The 17,688-nt window shown below is 57.5% G+C and overlaps 2 protein-coding genes across 10 annotated transcripts; one reads left to right on the top strand and one right to left on the bottom strand.

Moving 5' to 3' along the window:
• The first annotated feature begins 223 nt into the window (after nt 1–223).
• LOC134739975 (uncharacterized) lies at nt 224–9,697 on the top strand. Its single transcript, XM_063668489.1, has 4 exons — nt 224–246; nt 335–846; nt 4,569–4,765; nt 5,208–9,697. The coding sequence occupies exons 1-4, from the start codon at nt 224–226 to the stop codon at nt 5,658–5,660; spliced, it is 1,185 nt and encodes a 394-aa protein (XP_063524559.1). The 3' UTR covers nt 5,661–9,697.
• On the bottom strand, nt 5,180–17,175 carry ZFP41 (ZFP41 zinc finger protein). Of its 9 annotated transcripts, none has more exons than XM_063669167.1 (4): nt 15,680–17,175; nt 12,148–12,853; nt 11,926–12,054; nt 5,180–7,870 (listed from the first exon to the last, which is right to left on the bottom strand). In XM_063669167.1, exon 1 carries the CDS (start codon nt 17,173–17,175, stop codon nt 16,579–16,581), a length of 597 nt encoding a protein of 198 aa, XP_063525237.1. In that variant the 3' UTR covers nt 5,180–7,870; nt 11,926–12,054; nt 12,148–12,853; nt 15,680–16,578. The 9 variants fall into 9 exon arrangements, with proteins under 9 accessions (XP_063525237.1, XP_063525233.1, XP_063525236.1 ...); XM_063669163.1 differs by having other exon boundaries at nt 12,802–12,853; XM_063669170.1 differs by lacking the exon at nt 5,180–7,870 and adding an exon at nt 8,925–9,350.
• Between the last annotated feature and the right edge of the window lie 513 nt (nt 17,176–17,688).

Genomic DNA, 17,688 nt, shown 5'->3' with positions numbered 1-17,688 from the left:
GCACAAACTCTGAGCTCCAGGCTGAAGGGGGAGGGGCACTTCTGCCAGCGGCTCGGGGGAAGCATCCTCTGCCCCTCTGTTCCCAGCCCCGTGGGAGCGGACCCGATCGCCGGGAGCTCGGCACAGAGCGCGTCCGCCCGGCGGTGCGGCGCTGGGGTCCGGCGGCTCCACGCTCCCGAGTGGCCGGACCTCCGGGCCTCAGTTTCCCATCTGCAGAGTGGCGATGACGACAGCTGCCATCACTGGGTGCCTGGGAAAGGCGCTCTGCGAACGGACACCCGCGATCGCCAGGGCCGCTGGGCGGGGCGGTCCGCTGCTGCCCCGCGACCCCCAGGAGCCCACCCCACTCCCCGGGCCTGGCCCGAGGCCAAGGTCACGGCGAGCGGCGGCTGCAAGGGCCGCACGGCCCGGCTGGGCAGGGCTGCACCGCGGAGTACGGCGCACGAGCTCGGACTGGGCTGGTCCCCGGCGCCCGAAGCCGCCGCCGCCGCCCGCGCCCACTCACCTTCCGAGCGGGAGGAGGACGCCGCGCGCCGGACGGAAGTGCCCGGCCCCGCCCCACTCCGCCGGGCCGGCGCGCACTTCCGGGACGCTCTGGGCCCCGGGAGGACCGCACGCCTCCGTGGCCGTGTGGGGGCGGGGCCGGGAGCGAAGAAGAGGCCTTTCCCCGCGCTGCTCCTCCCCTCGTGGGCTGCGCCCGCGCGTGGCTTTCGCGTACACGCTGGCCCGGATCCCGCCCGCGCCTGCAGAGCGCCCGGGCGCGGGGAGCGGCGCTGCGTGGGGCGCAGAAGCCGGCGCCTCGGCGCCTCGGAGCCTCCTTCCCGACGCCGGCCCTGCACCGCCCAGGTAGCCAGCGGGGGGCCCGGGCTTCGGGAGATGACGGCGCCGTCCCCACGCTGCCCGCGGCCCCTCCGTGCACTCCAGGCCCCCGGGGGTCCTCGGCTGGAGTTGCTTCCACGTTCAGCTCGCGAATCCACCCCGCCGCCCTCTTGGATTCCCTCCTCGGGATGTGTCCGCAGCGATGGCCACCGGCCGCCGGGAACCGCTGCAAGACGCGCGACCTCCCGCCCCCCTCGCGGGGGCCCCAGCGCCCTCGATTCTGCCTGCTTTCCAGGGGCGTCCCCGGGAGCCTGAGGAGGATGTTACGGGTTCCCCAAAGCCCCTTCATGGACTCCTTCCTCATTTTCCTCTTGTTCAGCCACAGTTTCTCCCTCAGTTCTGTGCTTACGACCCGAAAAGAGAAAATTGTCACTTTCTGGGAAAAATAAACGGCCAGGGGAGGGTTCTTTGACCGTTTTGAGCAGGGGTGCAGAGAGCCAAGGCGAGGGGACCCCTGAGCTGGAGGGGCGCGCGGAGCAGAGGGCGGGGGGCCCGCAGATGGGCAACAGCTGCCTGTGCCAGGGTGGATGCTCAGGGCTGTGTGGGTGGAGAACGAGCCCCCAGGCCGATAATATATAAAAATCTCTAAACTCTACCGTAAGAAAACAAACATTCCAGTTAGAAAATTCGCAAGAGCCCCAACAGACATTTGACCGAAGAGAGCACAGAGATGGCAATAGGCTCGGGAAGGGATGGCTGCCAGAGAAGGGCCAGCCAGCATCGCGGTGGGTGCCACTGCACACTTGCCAGGTGGCTCAGGTAAAAACTGCTAACAAGTGCCAAGCATCACTGAGGTCGCGGAGCAGCTTGGGACATCGCCAGTGGTAAGGCAAAGTGGTGCTGCCATTCTAGAAATTGGCTTGGTAGTTTCTTAAAAAGTTATAAGTAGCGCCGGGCGCAGTGGCTCACGCCTGTAATCCCAGCACTTTGGGAGACTGAGGCGGGCGGATCACCAGAGGTCGGGAGTTCGAGACCAGCCTGACCAACAGGGAGAAACCCCATCTCTACTAAAAATATAAAAAACTACCTGGACACAGTGGTGGGCACCTGTAATCCCAGCTACTTGGGAGGCTGAGGCAGGAGAATCGCTTGAACCGGGAGGCAGAGGTTGCAGTGAGCCGAGATTGCGCCACTGCACTCCAGCCTGGGCAACAGAATGAGACTCTGTCTCAAAAAAAAAAAAAAAAAAAAAAAAAAAAAAAGAACTAGTACTGTATCTGATACTGTTTGGAGGTGAGCCCCCTGCACATCTCATGGAAATGTAGCCCCTGATGGCGGCGGTGGGACCTCGTGGGAGGTTATTTGGGTCATGCGGGGGATTACTCATGAGTAGCTTGGTGCCCTCCCCTTGGTGATGAGTGAGAGCTGGCTGTTAAAAAGAGCCTGGCGCCTCCGCCCCTCTCTTGCTCCGGCTCTTACCAAGTGATGGATGCCCTGGCTCCCACTTTGCCTTCTGCTGTGAGTAAAAGCTTCCTGAGCCCTCCCCAGAAGCCTCTTCTTGTACAGTATGACCAGGGACAGCAGCACCCTCTGAACCCTGATCTGAACTGTGAGCCAAACAAACCTCTTTTCTTATTTATTTACTTTTGAGATGGAGTTTCTGCTCTTGTTGCCCAAGCTGGAGTGCAGTGGCGCAATCTCGGCTCACTGCAAGCTCCGCCTCCCGGATTCATGCCATTCTCCTGCCTCAGCCTCCCGAGTAGCTGGGACTACAGGCACCCACCAACTTACCCAGCCTCAGGTATTCCTTTATAGCAGTGCAAAATGGACAAACAGAACTACATCAGGAGAGCGGCAGACGACAATGCAATTGACTTGATGACAGGCTGCAGCTGCATTGCACCAGGCTGTGCAGACCCATTTTTGGGGGCAGCTGTGTCTTTGTATGTAGTTCTTGACGTTCTGCCACACGCATAGCTGTTCTGTCACACACACACAGGCTGTTGTCACCAGCTCCCTGTACATCCAGCGCATCACGGGAAGCTGAGTCACCGAAGCTACCGTCCATGTGGGCTGACCCATGGGAAGCTGTGGAACGTCTCACTCCCCAGGCCCTTTGGACAGATCCTCAGCCTGGCCGGCTCACAGGAGTGAAGGGAGAAGGGAACGGGTGTAATCAGAGTGGAAGAATCCCCTTCCCCCACTAGGGAGGCGTGAAGGTGATGGGCAGGGCTTTGGAGGGAATGCAAGGGTTGCTGATTTAATGAGCTTGGAGCCGGAGTGCAAGGGTTGCTGATTGAATGGGCTCGGAGCCAGCAGCCAGTCTGGTCTGTTGGAGCAGCAGGTCCCCACTCCTCACCTCGAGCAGGGTTTTGTTGGGTATTCACTGTAAATAATGAGCTGGTGTTCGTTATGCTGGGGGGGGGGGGGTGGTTTGAGCCTAAACAGCCCCAGAGCCCCTGGTCCTAAGACGTGGGAGTTGGCCCACAGCCCCCCAGCCTGTTGTCTTGATTTGTCCTCTTGGGCTGTGGATTAGAAAAGGCCTCCATGGGCTTCTTTTGTTGAGATCAGGGAATTCAGTGCCTGTTCAGATACCCACACAGGCATGGCCTGCTCCAGCCAGTGCTGCTGGGGTTGGGGTGAGGATGCCATCTGGACGGGCAGTGCCCTTGTCTCTAGGGGTCCCTGTGGGAACCTTCAAAGCTTCCCTGGCAGGAGGGCTGGTCAGAGCCCCCGAACCACTGGAGTAGAGAGGCTGAGAGCACTTCCTAGACCACACCTGGAGATGAGGGGCTTAGAGGAGGGGCCACCTGGAGATGAGGGGCTTAGAGGAGGGGCCACCTGGAGATGAGGGGCTTAGAGGAGGGGCCACCTGGAGATGAGGGGCTTAGAGGAGGGGCCACCTGGAGATGAGGGGCTTAGAGGGGGGGCCAGGCTTAAGGCCCAAGAAGGCTTCTCTAAGGGGCAGCATCAGAGAGAGATGGGGGTGGGAGCAGGAAGGAGGGAGAGGAGGCAGCAGAAGGGAAGGGCCAGCCCATCACAGAGAGGCGGGAGGGGCGCAGGGGCAGAGGTCTGATGCCTGAAGGAGTTGCCTGGGGTTTGAGTTTGGAAGACCAGGCAGGGGAGTGTGGTGAGCAAGAGGAGGACAGAACGGGATGGGGACAGACCGAACAGCCTTGACACCTCCACTGGGGGCTCAGACGTCATTCTCAGGGCACTGCGGGGCACAGGGGTCTGCAGGGAGGGAGGGAGGAGAGCTGACACGCACTGAAGACCTGCCTGGGGCTGTGGGGTAGAGAAGAGCAGGACAGAAGGGAGGGGGTCAGTGGCTGTAGTCCCCTGCACATGACACAGCTGGCAGAAGTCCGCCTGAGTCCCAGGCCGGGATGCGGACGATGAGGAAGCTTTAGGCCTGGGCTGGTAGGGCAAAGACGGGGCCACTCTGGGTGTTGTCCTCAAGAGTGGAGAAAGGCAGTCGAGCACACTTGCCTCTCGCCAGCGCCAGCCACCGTGTCGCCTTGCTGGCTTGGTTGTGGGGGAGAGCTGGGAGGGTTCTGGTTAAGTGTGTGAAGGCATGACCAGTCCCCACATCTCCAGCCACGGCAGAGGCTTGTTTCTGCACCGCTCAACGCCTTTCCAGCTTCTGGAACCCCAGGTGTCTCTGGGCGGTTCCCTGGGGCCTTGAGAGGCATCTTTCCCATCCTTTTCTTCATCGTCACTGGGTCTAAATCTGTATCTCTCACCTGCAGCACCTCTGGCGTCTGGGCAGGACCCCCGCACACCCCCGCCTCTGCACACCAGATTCCGATGGTGCCCCTGCCCAGCTGTGACCGCCAACACAGTCCCGGACATTGCCGAGTGGGCCCCAGGGGCAGAAGTGCCCCTGGTTGAGAGCAATTGCCCTGACGAAGGAGGCGCGAGCCAGGGAACAGAGGACCGGACAAAAGTGAGTGCTGTTTGGAACTCAGAGGGCCTGGAGAGGGGCTGATGACAGGGCCTGAAGAAGGCGTTCAGGACCCCTGGGGCCTCCTCTGGGGCATCCTGAGTGCAGGCACTAGGCCACCGAATGAACCCTTAGCTTCCCAGGTATCTGGGGTGAGAAAGGCGTGAAGGCATTTCCACACTGCAAAGGGTTGCTCCCATCGTGAGTTAGTGAACAACTTTCTCATTTATGTGTCAGTCTCCTGTGAGTCTGGCTAATGGGGAGTGGTCTTGGGGAGACCTATCACAGGCAGCGACCAGCCAGGGTCCTGTGGTCCTGGGAAGCGGCACCTGCACTGTTCCTCGAGAGGAAGCTGGTAGCCTTCGTGGGGTCGCTGACTGCATCCCCAGAGTGCAGAGAGCTCAATGAAGACAGCACTCGAGTCAGAAATCAATGTTTACTGCAGAGAACACAGAAGCCAGCAAGCAGCAGGGAAGGGAGGCGTCGCAGTGAGCGTGTCGGGCAGGCTGGGAACCAGCGCAGTGGCCCACGCGGACCGAGGACACACGCAGAGCAAGTCACAGAAAGTGCAACTGAAAACAAACGGATGCTTATCCCAGATGCACAGGACACTTACCAAGGACTGATGGTCTATCAGAGTAATGCTCAGCAGCTTTGGCTGGCAGGACAGTTAAACTTTTGGACAACAGAAAGTAACTGGGAAATGGGACATCTGCCACCAACACGAGAGGCCAAGACCACAGCTGTTACAGGAGGGGTCAGCGCCACAGTACACGGGTGGCGGCGGCTGCACATGCAGTGCCTGGGGAATCTGAGTGTTCGGACATGCCAGGCGTCCAGCCTCACCAGGAAACAGGCACACGGGGACATAGGCGCAAACACTGAAAACTCTCGCTGAATCCACTTGGCTGAGGGGTGGCCACAGGAGCACGGTGCTGCCCTCCTCACAAACTTGCACCTGGGCCCCAGGGCAAGACGGGCATGGAAGGTGCAGGGGTGCGGGTGCGGGTAGGGGCTGCTGGAGACGGGCGTGGGAGGTGCAGGGGTGCGGGTGCAGGTGCGGGTAGGGACTGCGGGAGAGGGGCGTGGGAGGTGCAGGGGTGCGGGTGCGGGCAGGGGGTGCCGGAGATGGGCGTGGGAGGTGCAGGGAAGCCGGCGCGGGCAGGGGCTGCCGGAGACTGGCGTTGGAGGTGCAGAGGTGCGGGTGCGGGCAGGGGCTGCTGGAGACAGCCGTGGAAGGTGCAAGGGTGCGGGTAGGGGCTGCCAGAGACGGGCGTGGAAGGTGCAGGGGTGCAGTAGGGGCTGCCGGCTCAGAGGCGTGTCCAGGAACCCCCGTCAGGCCGGAGCCCTGCCCTGAGCCGCCTGCAGGGGTGACTGCGGGACAGCAGCATTAGGCCCGGTCTCAGCTGTGAAGTCGCCCCCACCGCCACGCACGACCCGGGGGATTCTGTCAAGTTGGGGGCCGTCTGCTTGGCCGGGCTCCCTGACCACGTGGCTAGGTTTGCCGAGGAAACCAGGAGAGTGCCAACACCAGGCTCTGTAAGCATGAGGCTCCCTGCTGGCCCCATCCCGGAGTTCACCCCATCCTTCCCGCGTCCCTGGGCCTCAGCTGTTCCTCACTGACCTCAGACATACCCTGCCCCACACCGGCTCCACAGGAGCCCTGCCCACCACCGCCTCAGCTCTGGGGACACGGCCTTTCTCCCGGTGCAGAGGCGCAGCTCGCTGCCTCCAAGGCCCGTCTTCCTCCACAGCATGTTTTTATGTCACCTCATTCACAGGAAAGAAACGATCACATCTCAGTGCCCCAAATGGGGACCAATAAGAGAGGTCACTGGGAATGAAACCCAGGTACACCCCAGGGTCCGTGGGCTCCCCAGAAACGCAGGTGGACCCCACCACAGCCAACAGGCCTAAGTCGCTGATCGGCGCCCCCCTGCTTCCCTGGGTCGAAGAGGAAACAGAGGCCAGGACGAGGAGGGCTGGCCGGCTGCGTCCCCAGACCTCTGATTCCAGGGCTGGCTGGGAGCACCCCTCCCCTGCTCTCTTCCTGCTCTCCTGAGAAATGGCTCAGGGATGGGGCCCGCGGGGACAGATGCTGGCATGTCTCTCAAAATGCTCGCACAAGGGACACTCCATGGTAGGTTCCTGCAGCAGAGCAAAGTCACAACATTCGAGGTTCTCTGCACTCTGAGGCCCACAGAGCTCGGCTGGCCGAGTGAGGCTGGGAGGATGATGCCTGCTGGTCAGGGCAGCTGAGTGGGGCTGGGAGGATGGTGCCCGCTGGTCAGGGCAGCCCTCTAGGTCAGGGTGGCTGAGCAAGGCTGGAAGGATGGTGCCTGCTGGTCAGGATGGCCGCGTGAGGCTGGGAGGGTGGTGCCCGCTGGTCCAGGTGGCCAAGAGAGGCTGGAAGGATGGTGTCTGCTGGTCAGGGCGGCCCAGGAGGTGCTGTCCAGGCGGAGCCCGGGGCTGGTGTGGGTGCGCCATGCTCCTGAGAAGTTTCTGGGTTGTGGCTTTAATGTTCTCCTGCAATGAGAACACTGACACTTGGCTGAAAGGTCCTCACGTCTCCCCCAGTACACTTCTGAGATGCCAGGAAGGCATTCCGAACATCAGGCTGATTCCTGGGACTCCCCTCCAGGGTGGCCTCACCGGGGTCAGGAGCCCCCGCCCCACGCCCACTGCCCCACTAGGATGGCTCTGCAGTGGCCTGAGGACAGTGAACACTGGGGTCACTGGTGTAAAGTTGCCCACTGTGATGGTTTTGACCTTCTTCAAAGAAGTTTGGGAACCAAGTGAAAGCCCGGCAGCTACTTCTAGGCATTTCAGAGGGTGCTTCCCTGCACGACTTCACAGGGTGCTTCCCTGCATGATTTCCGAGGGTGCTTCCCTGCACGCACTCTGCTGCACACCGCCCTCCCTGGGCCAGGAGCCTGCTGCACAGAAGGAGGCTCCTTTTCTTCTCTTTCCAGCACTTTTCTCCTTTTCTTCATCTCTGCTCCTCCTCTAACTGAGGAATGTGCGAATCTTTTTTGTTAGTTTTGAGGTTGCTTCTTATGCATATTTCATCTGGAACTTCCTGCTTTGGGGGTGATCTGCTCTACCAGCCTGAAAAGGACGAGAAATATCTTCTTAGTACATGAGAAGTGCGGTGATTACCCGGTTCCTCTGTTGGTAAAGACCACACTCCGAAAGCAAGAAGATGGCTTAAATTTGGGTTGAGTGGAAACAGGCACCTGCAGGCAACGCAGGCCAGGGTTGGGGGCGGGGGGGCCTCAAGATCAGTGGGGGGTGTGGAAGTGGGCGTTAACCTGTGCACCCCAGGGCTGGATGGCACCAGGTTCATGAGGAAGTGCTTCCTGTTTTCTAAAAATGTTAAGCAAGGTGGGAGGGTGTCAGATGTGTAAGCTGAGTGTACATGACATGATCCTTTAACCGCGCTAGAGCAAATGCCCACTCACCCCCCCATCCGGTTTCAGCGCAAGATACCACCCAGGGCGCATGCCCTGTGCCGACCCCTCTCTCCTGAGTTCCGTGTGAACCATGCCTTTGCTTTTCTCTGCAGTTGGACCACATGTATCCCCAAACACCACACTGTTTAGTTTTGCTTGTTTTTGAACTTCGCGGTGGTTAAAATCGTGCCGTGTGACTTCTGTGCCTTACATTCTCTGCTCAGTGTGTGTCTGACACACATAGGTGTTGACGTGGGTCCTGGCTGGCTGCGCAGCCAGTATGCCAACAACTTCCCTTGACCAACAGACCATGATTTACCTGCTTTGCTACCGACAGGCATTTGGGTTCTTTCCGGCTTTCCTGACAGTGCAGGCCGTGAACGTTGTTGTGTCTCTGGCTGAGCGCACACACGTTTCTCAAGGGGAAGTAAACAGGTGGTTCCTGGGTCAGCAGGAACACACATCTTCGCCTTTGCCAGAAAATGCCAGGCTGCTCTCCAGACTGTGCTGCTGCCCAGTGCCACAGCAGCAGAGGAGGACTCCTGCCCATCCCGTGCAAGGATCCGAATCAGACTTGGCTGTCTTTACCACGCTGTGGGGCACAAAATTGGATCTCTTTGTTGTTTTAACTTGTGTTCTTTGATTTTTAAAGAGATTGAGCATGTTTTCAGGTATTTACGAGCCATGGATTTTTTTTATGATTTTGCCCATTTTTCTTTTTTTCTAGAGATGGGGTCTCGCTGCATTTTTCAGGCTGGTCTTGAACTCCTGTTTTGGCCATTTTTCTATTTAGATATTTGTCTTTAAAAATCCTGGTTCCTATGAATGCTGCACATATTCTGAAGGTTTGTCATCTGTCGCTACAGTGGTCAGGGTAAGTAATGGTGGCTGGGACAATGAAGAACCTCCGCATCTCAGCGTCTTGCTCAGGAGGCCTCCCCTTCTTGCTCACACCATGACAGGGTCTTGAGGCTCTCCCGAGGGCGACTCCAGGACATGGCTCCTTCCCTTGGTGTGTTGCTCTGCCATCTCTGAGTCCTTCTCTTTCAGTCACAGGAAGGGAGGACAGTGGATGATCACAGGGAAGATTTCAGGAGGCCAGGCCTGGAAGAGGCGTCCATTACTCCTGCTCACGTCTGCAAAACAGAATGCAGTGATGCAATCCCAGTTCGCTGAAGCGTCAACCTTCTGGGCTCAACTGATCCTCCTGCCTCAGCCTCCTGAGTATATGGGACCACAGGCGCACGCCACCATACCTAATTTTTAATTTTTATTAAATGAAATCTCACTATGTTGCCCAGGCTGGTCTCAAACTCCTGAGCTCAATCGATCCTCCCACCTCAGCCTCCCAACGTGCTGGGATGACAGGCGTGAGCCACAGCGCCTGGCCTGCAAGTGCTTAGTACCTTTGTTCATGTATATGTGTATGAGTGACACTGAACTGTAATTTTGATATCCAGATTATACTCACTTCAGAAAATAACACAGGGTGTGTTTCTTGTCTGTCTCCGAGTCTGGGTAAAACTGGAGCTGTTTCTTGAACTCATGTGCAAAGCACCTGGACTTGGCGTTCTTTGGCAAGACTGAGAATCATCCACACAATCTCTGTCATGGCGATGGATTCTGCGTGCATGTCTCCTCGAGCTGGGCTGCCGCGTGACTTTCCTCCCGATGGTCGAACCCTTTCAGTGGAGTTCTCTTTGTCAGTACAGGCTTTTCTCACCTTTTCAGCACTGGATGTGGCTGAACTCTTCCCTTCTCATTCCTGATGGCTGATTTGCTCTTTTTTTCGTAGTCATTTTGCTAGAGGATGTCAATTTTGATAGTCCTTTCAAAGAACCAACTCTTAGCTCTTTTGTCCTCTCAATGGTGTCTGTTTCCATTAATTGTATTAATAAGTGGCTTTATTTACTTATTTATTTAATTATTTTTTTGAGACAGAGTTTTGCTCTTATTGCCCGAGCTGTAGTGCAATGGCACGATCTTGGCTCACTGCAACCTCTGCCTCCCAGGTTCAAGCAATTCTCCTGCCTCAGCCTCCCAAGTAGCTAGGAATACAGGCATGCGCCACCACACCCAGCTAATTTTTTTCTGTATTTTTAGTAGAAATGGGGTTTCACCATGTTAGCCATGACTTGTCTTGAACTCCTGTCCTCAGGTGATCTGCCCGCCTTGGCCTCCTAAAGTGCTGGGATTACAGGCGTGAGCCACCGTGCCCGGCCTGGGCCTTTCTTTTTCTAACTGTTACACTGGGTGCTTCCCTCCTGACTTCCAGCTCCTCTCCTAACAGCAACAGAAGCACGCAGGGCTGGACACTGCCCTTGGCTTCCGCTGCCCCCAGGTGCTCTGTTAAGTCGTATGATCACTGAGTTTTAAGTGTCTTATCTTTGACCTGGGTCATGTAGGTTTTCTCTTCCTGGAATAAGAGCTTCATGTAAACAAGACACCGAAGCAGAGGTCAGCCTAGACGGCCGCCGGCTTCAGCTCTTGGTCTTGCTGTGACATCAGGAGTTCATCTGTCTGTGCCTCCGACTTCAGCTCTTGGTCTTGCTGTGACGTCAGGAGTTCATCTGTCTGTGCCAAATGATAGGGGCAAAAAAGATGGCAGACTGGTTTTGGTTTGGTTGTGCGATTTTTCTCATAACCATAAACGTTAAAAAAAATTTCCAAGTGGATTTAAAAAAATGTATCTTTTATTTTTGAGACAGGGTCTTGTTCTGTCATCCAAGCAGGCCTTGAACTCCTGGCCTCAAGTGATCCTCCTGCCTCGGCCTCCCAAAGCACTGGGATTACAGGTGTGAGTCACCACATCTGGCCCAAAAAATGTATCTTTTGTTGTTGTTTTCCACGCTGATATTGTTGAAGCCAGCTCTCTCATCTTTTCCTTGGCGAGGTATCCAAGGCTGTCAGTTTGCATGGCCCCCATTTCATGTGTAAACCAATATCTGATCTCACTAACACCAGCACGCGGGGCAAGCCCTGATCTCACTAACTCCAGCACGCAGGGGGAGCTCTGATCTCACTAACACCAGATGCGGGGCGAGCCCTGATCTCACTAACTCCAGCACGCGGGGCGAGCCCTGATCTCACTAACACCAGCACGCGGGGCGAGCCCTGATCTCACTAACACCAGCACGCGGGGCGAGCCCTGATCTCACTAACACCAGCACGCGGGGCGAGCCCTGATCTCACTAACACCAGCACGCGGGGCGAGCCCTGATCTCACTAACACCAGCACGCGGGGCGAGCCCTGATCTCACTAACACCAGCACGCGGGGCGAGCCCTGATCTCACTAACACCAGCACGCGGGGCGAGCCCTGATCTCACTAACACCAGCACGCGGGGCGAGCCCTGATCTCACTAACACCAGCACGCGGGGCGAGCCCTGATCTCAAGAACACCAGCACGCGGGGCGAGCTCTGATCTCACTAACACCAGATGCAGGGTGAGCTGACACGGCCACACAGTTAGTAGGATCCAGCACTGTGCTTACGACACCACGTATTAAGGCTCTGGTTCTCGGCAACCCTGTGGGGTTAAGCACTGTCAGCATCGCCATTTCACACCTGGGAAAACTGAGGCAAAGGTCCCAGAGTTCCAGAGTGAGGGGTCAAGTCCACAGCCCCTGACTTGAGAGCTATGCTCTTGACCGCCTACGTCCATCCTAGAAATCAAAGACATCGGATTAAGGTGTGAGTTTAGGAACCCACCTGCCTGCTGCTAGAGTGGCCGAGGTGGTCCTGCCAGCCGTGCGCTGCTGCAGGCGTCTCTGTGGGCGTGACCTGGGGCCGGCGTTTGGTGAGATGTCATTCCACACCTGGGGGTCCGTCCTATCGGCCCTAAATATGGAAAAGATATTTATTGTGGCATTATTTATAATAATCTAGGTCGGAAACAGCCCACATGCCCATGCTGGGAAGTGGATAAGTCACCTGTGCCTTTTCGATTCAACTGGTCATTGTGCAGGCATTAAAAGTAATGCTTCCTTCCCAGCCAACCTGGTGAATCCCTGTCTCTACTAAAAGTACAAAAATTAGCTGGGCATGGTGGCACGCGCCTGTAATCCCAGCTACTCGGGACGCTGAAGCAGGGGAATCACTTGACCGTGGGAGGTGGAGGTTGTGGTGAGCCGAGATCGCGCCACTGCACTCCAGCCTGGCAACAGAACGAGACTCTGTCTCAAAAAAAAAAAAAAAAAAAAAAAAAAAAGTAACACTCCCTACTGTCAGTAACGGGTAAAAGCAACGATCATACTATCATAAGTAAAATCAAACCAAATGCAGACACCACCAGGGCATGCGTGCCATCTCCTGGGCCGTCCTAGACAGCTGTGCCACACTTGCCACCCTCCCTGGCACATCCCGACAGACAGCAGAGGATGCCTGCCCTGAGCAGCTCCCTGTCCCGCCCCTGGTTTCTTTCTTGTGTCTGAGTTCCTGACTTCTGACGCCGGCTCTTCCAACAGCTAATTCTGAAGGACACTAAGACACAGAGACACTGTGCAAGGACTGGGAGTTGTGTTAGTTCATTGTGTGTTACTATAAAGGAACACCCGAGGCTGGGTAAGTTTTTGTAACGAGGCTTACGTGGCTGGCGGTTCTGCAGGCTGCACAGGTATCTGCTTGGCTTCTGGTGAGGCTGTAGGGAGGGAGTAAGAGATGGGAGGAGGCACCAGGCTCTTTAATGCAGGAGTCCCCCACCTCAAGACGGGTCCATGGCCTGTTAGAAGCGGGTCACACAGCGGGAGGTGGGCGGCAGGCGAGCGAGCATTACCGCCTGCGCTTCACCTCCTGTCAGATCGGCAGTGGCATTAGATTCTCACTGGACCGTGAACCCCACTGTGAACTGCGTGCGAGGGATCTAGGCTGCACGCTCCTTATGAGAATCAAATGCCTGATGATCTGAGGTGGGACAGTTTCATCCTCAAACCATCCACACCACTCCCTGTCCACGGAAAAAACTGGTCCCAGGTGCCAAGAAGGTTGGGGACCACTGCTTTAAACAACTATCTCTCCCGTGAACCTAAAGAGTGAGAACTCACTCATTACTGTGAGGAGGGCACCAAGCCATTCTCGAGGGATCTGCCCCCATGACCCAAATACCTCCCGCCAGGCCCCCTTCCCACACTGGGGATCACATTTCCACATAAGATCTGGAGGGGACAGACGTCCAAACTATACCAGGAGCTCTAATGCACCCTTCACCTAGGACAGGATCGCAAGCAAATCCGGCCCACTTTCTATGTTTGTAAATAAAGTTTTATTGGCACAGCCGTGCTCGTTCATTCATATGCCATTGACATCTGCTGTTGCCCTACACAGCAGGGTGGGGACCTGCTCTTCACGGGAGAGCTAGTTGTTTAAAGCAGTAGTCCCCAACCTTCTGTGGTGCCCTGTGGGTGCTAAGGCACAGGCTGTATGGCTGCAGTGCCAAGAATATTTCCTGTCTGACCCTTCATCGGAGAAGTTTGCCAACCTCTGTTCTAGATTCCCCATGACTGACATTTAGCCAGTCTCCTCTGTCACTCTCCGGTGACATGCACACACTGTTGGCATGAACTGCAGATGTCACGCTCTGCGGCTGAGAGCCTCAGTGTGCATCTGCAGTAGGAGGACGTCAGTGAGGACTGCCCTGTCCCTGCTGCGCTGGTGCCGACTGTGCCTACAGTTGACTGTGCCTAGAGTCTACACTCCAGGTCGGCCAAACGTCCCAGCAAAGTCCTTCAAAGCAACTCTTCTGATCCAGGATCACACATCACATGTTCTCTGATGCCTGCTTCTGAACAATTTAACCTCCTGAGATGTCCATTTCTGGGAGTGCAAGTCTTCCTCTCCTGGTGACAGCTGGCTGAGGCTGTCCAGCCTCAGGACATACCGGGAATGGCTGCATAAGGAGATCTGGGCCAGGGGGCCCACCAGGATGTTCTGCCCTGTGGGGGTCAACACTGGCCGTGGTCCACCGGCGGCATCCAGGGACAGTCTATCTAGGTGAGGCTGAGGCTGCCCGCCCCCTCGTTCCCTCATCCCCATGCTGACGGCAGTGGGCTGACCACAGCCCCGGGGAGCCCCACGGGAAGACTGACCTCCCCAGCACACGCCCAACAGTGTGAGACACAGTCATCACAGAGGCAGGTACACGACACCACGGGACTTGCCACCTACCTACCCCCATTGGGACCACGGGCCATTGAGAAGCCACGAAGGCCGTGCTTCCAGCAGCGACTGCGGCGGCAGGACCATCAGGAGGCCACAGGCGCCACAGCTCCCCTCTGGTGGTTCACCTGCTCACCTGCGCCGGGGAGGCCCCTCCAGTGCGTGCAGTCCCGAGAGCAGACCCCCCCCAGGCAACACGTCTGATGAAGGCCAACACAGCCTCAACCCAAACAAGGCAGGGCCCGCAGGCGAGCACAGCCGCACCAGCAATGCCATGGGGGCGTGGCGGGGTGGGGCCTTCCGGGTGGACCAGCCTGCCTGGGTCCATAGCCAGCCCAGGCACTGAGTGTCACCTGACTTCAGAGAGCCCTACAGCCATCTGGGAGATGCTGCCCTACGGGTCAGGACCCAGTGCGAGCAGGTGACGGGCTGGGCTCTGGGACCTGCTATATAGAAAGTTAACCAGGCCAGAGGCAAAGCTAGTGTGGGTGACAGTGTGGTTCTGGGATTTAGGGGAGTTTTATTTTCCAGTTCTAGGCTATTTCTATTTCTGCGGGGATGGGGAAGTGAGGAGACACATCTGTCAGTGCAGCCCACGGGCAGTGTGCATGAGAGAGGCTGGGAGCTGAGCAGCCTCCCCACGATACTACAAGTGGCAGCACTCAGGACCCCCTGCCATGGAACAGGCTCCTCTGGCCAGGCCAGCAGCGGGAGCAGCCGGGAGAAGAGACATACTCTGCATGTGGAATGTGCTTCCAACACGTCTGAGTGCAGAGATTGAAGCATCCTCCTAGTGGGAGGGGAGGCCTGCCGAGAGGCTCCCTTTCCAAGTGACCCCACAGTGGCCAAGCTGGTATGGGGCCTATACAGACAGGCAGGAATATTACAGCCCTCAGAAAGACCGCGGCAGGAAAAATGTGTTAACCCAGTAAACGTTTCCACCCAGACATGACTGCTCTCCATCATCCGGGCAGTGTGCCCTAGTCCGTTTCGTAGACTGCTCAATGGACAGGGCCAAGGCCATCTCCAGCTCGAATCGGGACCCTCCTTCCAGGACAGAATCCCCAAAGACTAGGGCCCTGATTAGTGTTTCACATCTAAACAGCTGAAAACATAGGCGCCAACATTTCCCAATAAAAAACCTTACCTCCTGGTTTACAAAGTCATTTGCTACCTCTTATAAACCACAGTCCCCAGAGAGCACAGGGTCCCGTTCACACTGCTCCTGGATGGACACAAGGGTGGCACAGGCCTGTGAACCTGTCGCGGGGTGGGACAGGACTGGGTACAGGCATGAAGAAGTAGAACTAACCTGAATGCCGGACTGGTCTGTGGGGCTGGGTCCCACCGCCCATGTCGGAAGGCCGAGGGGCAGATGCAGGCTGGACTGAAGCTGCCGAGGGCACCCCAGGGGCTTCACCGCGTGGCTGGGGCGGGAAGCTCAGCAGGTGGTGGTGTCCAAGGTCCTGAGGAACCTTTGTCCTGAGTCCATCCAGGTAAGTCAGGCCGCCTCTCTGGGAGGAGGGCTGGGCCAAGAGGACGTGTGGTGTGGCCCAGTTCTGGGGATGGGGGTCTGAGCTCAGGGACTGGCGCTCCAGCAGGAGGAGAGAAGCCAGAGGACCAAGCACAGTTGGGGCACAGAGGCCGGGCAGGGACGAGCTGCCCCCGGCACTGAAGCTGGCTGGGCAGGGACGAGTGGTCCCAGGGCTCGCTGCAGAGCTCGGGGACCCAGAGGGCAAAGAGTCCAGACTGGGGCCTTCAGCGGCAGATGAAAGGCTTAAGCAGAGAGGACATCACAGGCAGGTGGCAGCGGGAAGTGCTGGGCTGCCCACCACACCAGGAGGCTCTCCTGCTGGGTGCTCTGAGGTGACCCAAACACGTCCAGTGGATGGCAGTGAATACACCCTGGTCTCTGGTGCTGAGCCCCGTGGGCCATCGGGAACTTGGAAAATGGTCTGTGGCTGCAAGGAGCCTCTGTGGCTTCTACATGACTGCAGTGTCTTGATCAAAGAGATTCTCTGCAGTGGAAAGGTCTCTCACTCGTTGGCACGTTCCCACATCTGACTGGGCTGATTTTCCGGGGGTCCCCAGGGCACGGAACACAGTGCACACAGCCCTGCGCCCCCATCAGACGCTGAAAACGAGGGAGCCATACAGCAGGTGTCCGGCGAGGCTCACACTGCAGGGCCCGAGTCCGCAGATGGCCCCAGCTCAGGGCTTCTTCCGAGGGTGGCATTTCCGATGGCGGATGAGACAGGAGCTGTAGGCAAAGGCTTTCCCACAGTCCGTGCATTCGTAGGGCTTCTCCCCGGTGTGCGTCTTCTGATGTTTCAGGAGATTGGAGCCGCAGTTAAAGGCTTTCCCGCACTCCCTGCATTTGAAGGGCTTCTCTCCCGTGTGAGTCCTCTGGTGTTTGGTGACATCAGAGCTGTGCCGGAAGGCCTTCCCGCACTGCACACACTTGAAGGGCTTCTCTCCAGTGTGGACCCTCTGATGGCGAATGTGGTCTGTCTTGTGCTTAAAGATCCGCCCACACTCACTGCACTCATAGGGTTTCTTCCTCTGAAAAGGAATGAACACGGGAACCCCCTCAAAGTCATCTTTAAACGAAGCGTCGAAGGCATCAAAGATGTGCTCTTCGTCTTCAGGACTCAGGCGGGGCTCTGTGCGGGGCTTCCTGGGCACAGTGGGCCTCTCAGGTGGCTTTCTGTCCCTGGACACCCTCTCCTCTCTGAGGGCGCTCTTCTGCACATCTGCTTCCTCCCTCGGGGTCGGCGTCTTCTTTTTTCTGCCTGCAGGCTTCTCCATCGTTCTGTTCCTTGGAACCGTGAGGGCTAAGGGGCTGCTGACCTCTCTGTTGGCCCCACTTCCTCAAGAATGGCTTGCTTCCCACACACCTCTCCACACTCCCAGCGCGGGACTGATGCTCTGCACCAGGAGGCCGAGGGCCACCATCCTCTTGGTGCTGGGGAGGAGCAAGAACATGAACCTCAGATTAAAGGTTTGCCTTTCAGGAGATGTGGGATTCAGGTGTGGCCCCTCCGTTCCCACGTGTTCCCCCACCAGTGTCTCAAACGGAATTGCTGATCTCCCCAGAGCTCCACCTGACTCTCTCCCAGCCTTTGCTTGTCTCGATGAAGGGATCAGTTGCTCACCAAGGAATCCTTGCTCCTCTGCCAGGGTTCGGGGTCTGTACACCGTGTCCACAGGATCCGATGTGCCCACCAACTGCCCTGCGGCTTCCCTCCTCCACCCCTGAATCCCCCTGGTTCCTGCCCTAGTCTCCTTCTCCACCATACTGGGCTTGGAACCAGTCACCAT

The sequence above is a fragment of the Pongo pygmaeus genome, chromosome 7 (assembly GCF_028885625.2).
Source record: "Pongo pygmaeus isolate AG05252 chromosome 7, NHGRI_mPonPyg2-v2.0_pri, whole genome shotgun sequence".
Taxonomy (NCBI): domain Eukaryota; kingdom Metazoa; phylum Chordata; class Mammalia; order Primates; family Hominidae; genus Pongo; species Pongo pygmaeus.
Note: the sequence above shows the minus strand (reverse complement) of the source record. Positions and strands in the feature narration are given on the sequence as shown.

Coding starts and splice junctions, on each gene's coding strand:
- ZFP41 (XM_063669167.1), bottom strand. CDS start 17,175: ATGGAGAAGCCTGCAGGCAGAAAAAAGAAGACGCCGACCCCGAGGGAG.
- LOC134739975 (XM_063668489.1), top strand. CDS start 224: ATGACGACAGCTGCCATCACTGG. Junction 847..4,568: donor GCCGGCCCTGCACCGCCCAG/GTAGCCAGCGGG, acceptor TCTCACCTGCAG/CACCTCTGGCGTCTGGGCAG. Junction 4,766..5,207: donor GAACAGAGGACCGGACAAAA/GTGAGTGCTGTT, acceptor TGTTTACTGCAG/AGAACACAGAAGCCAGCAAG.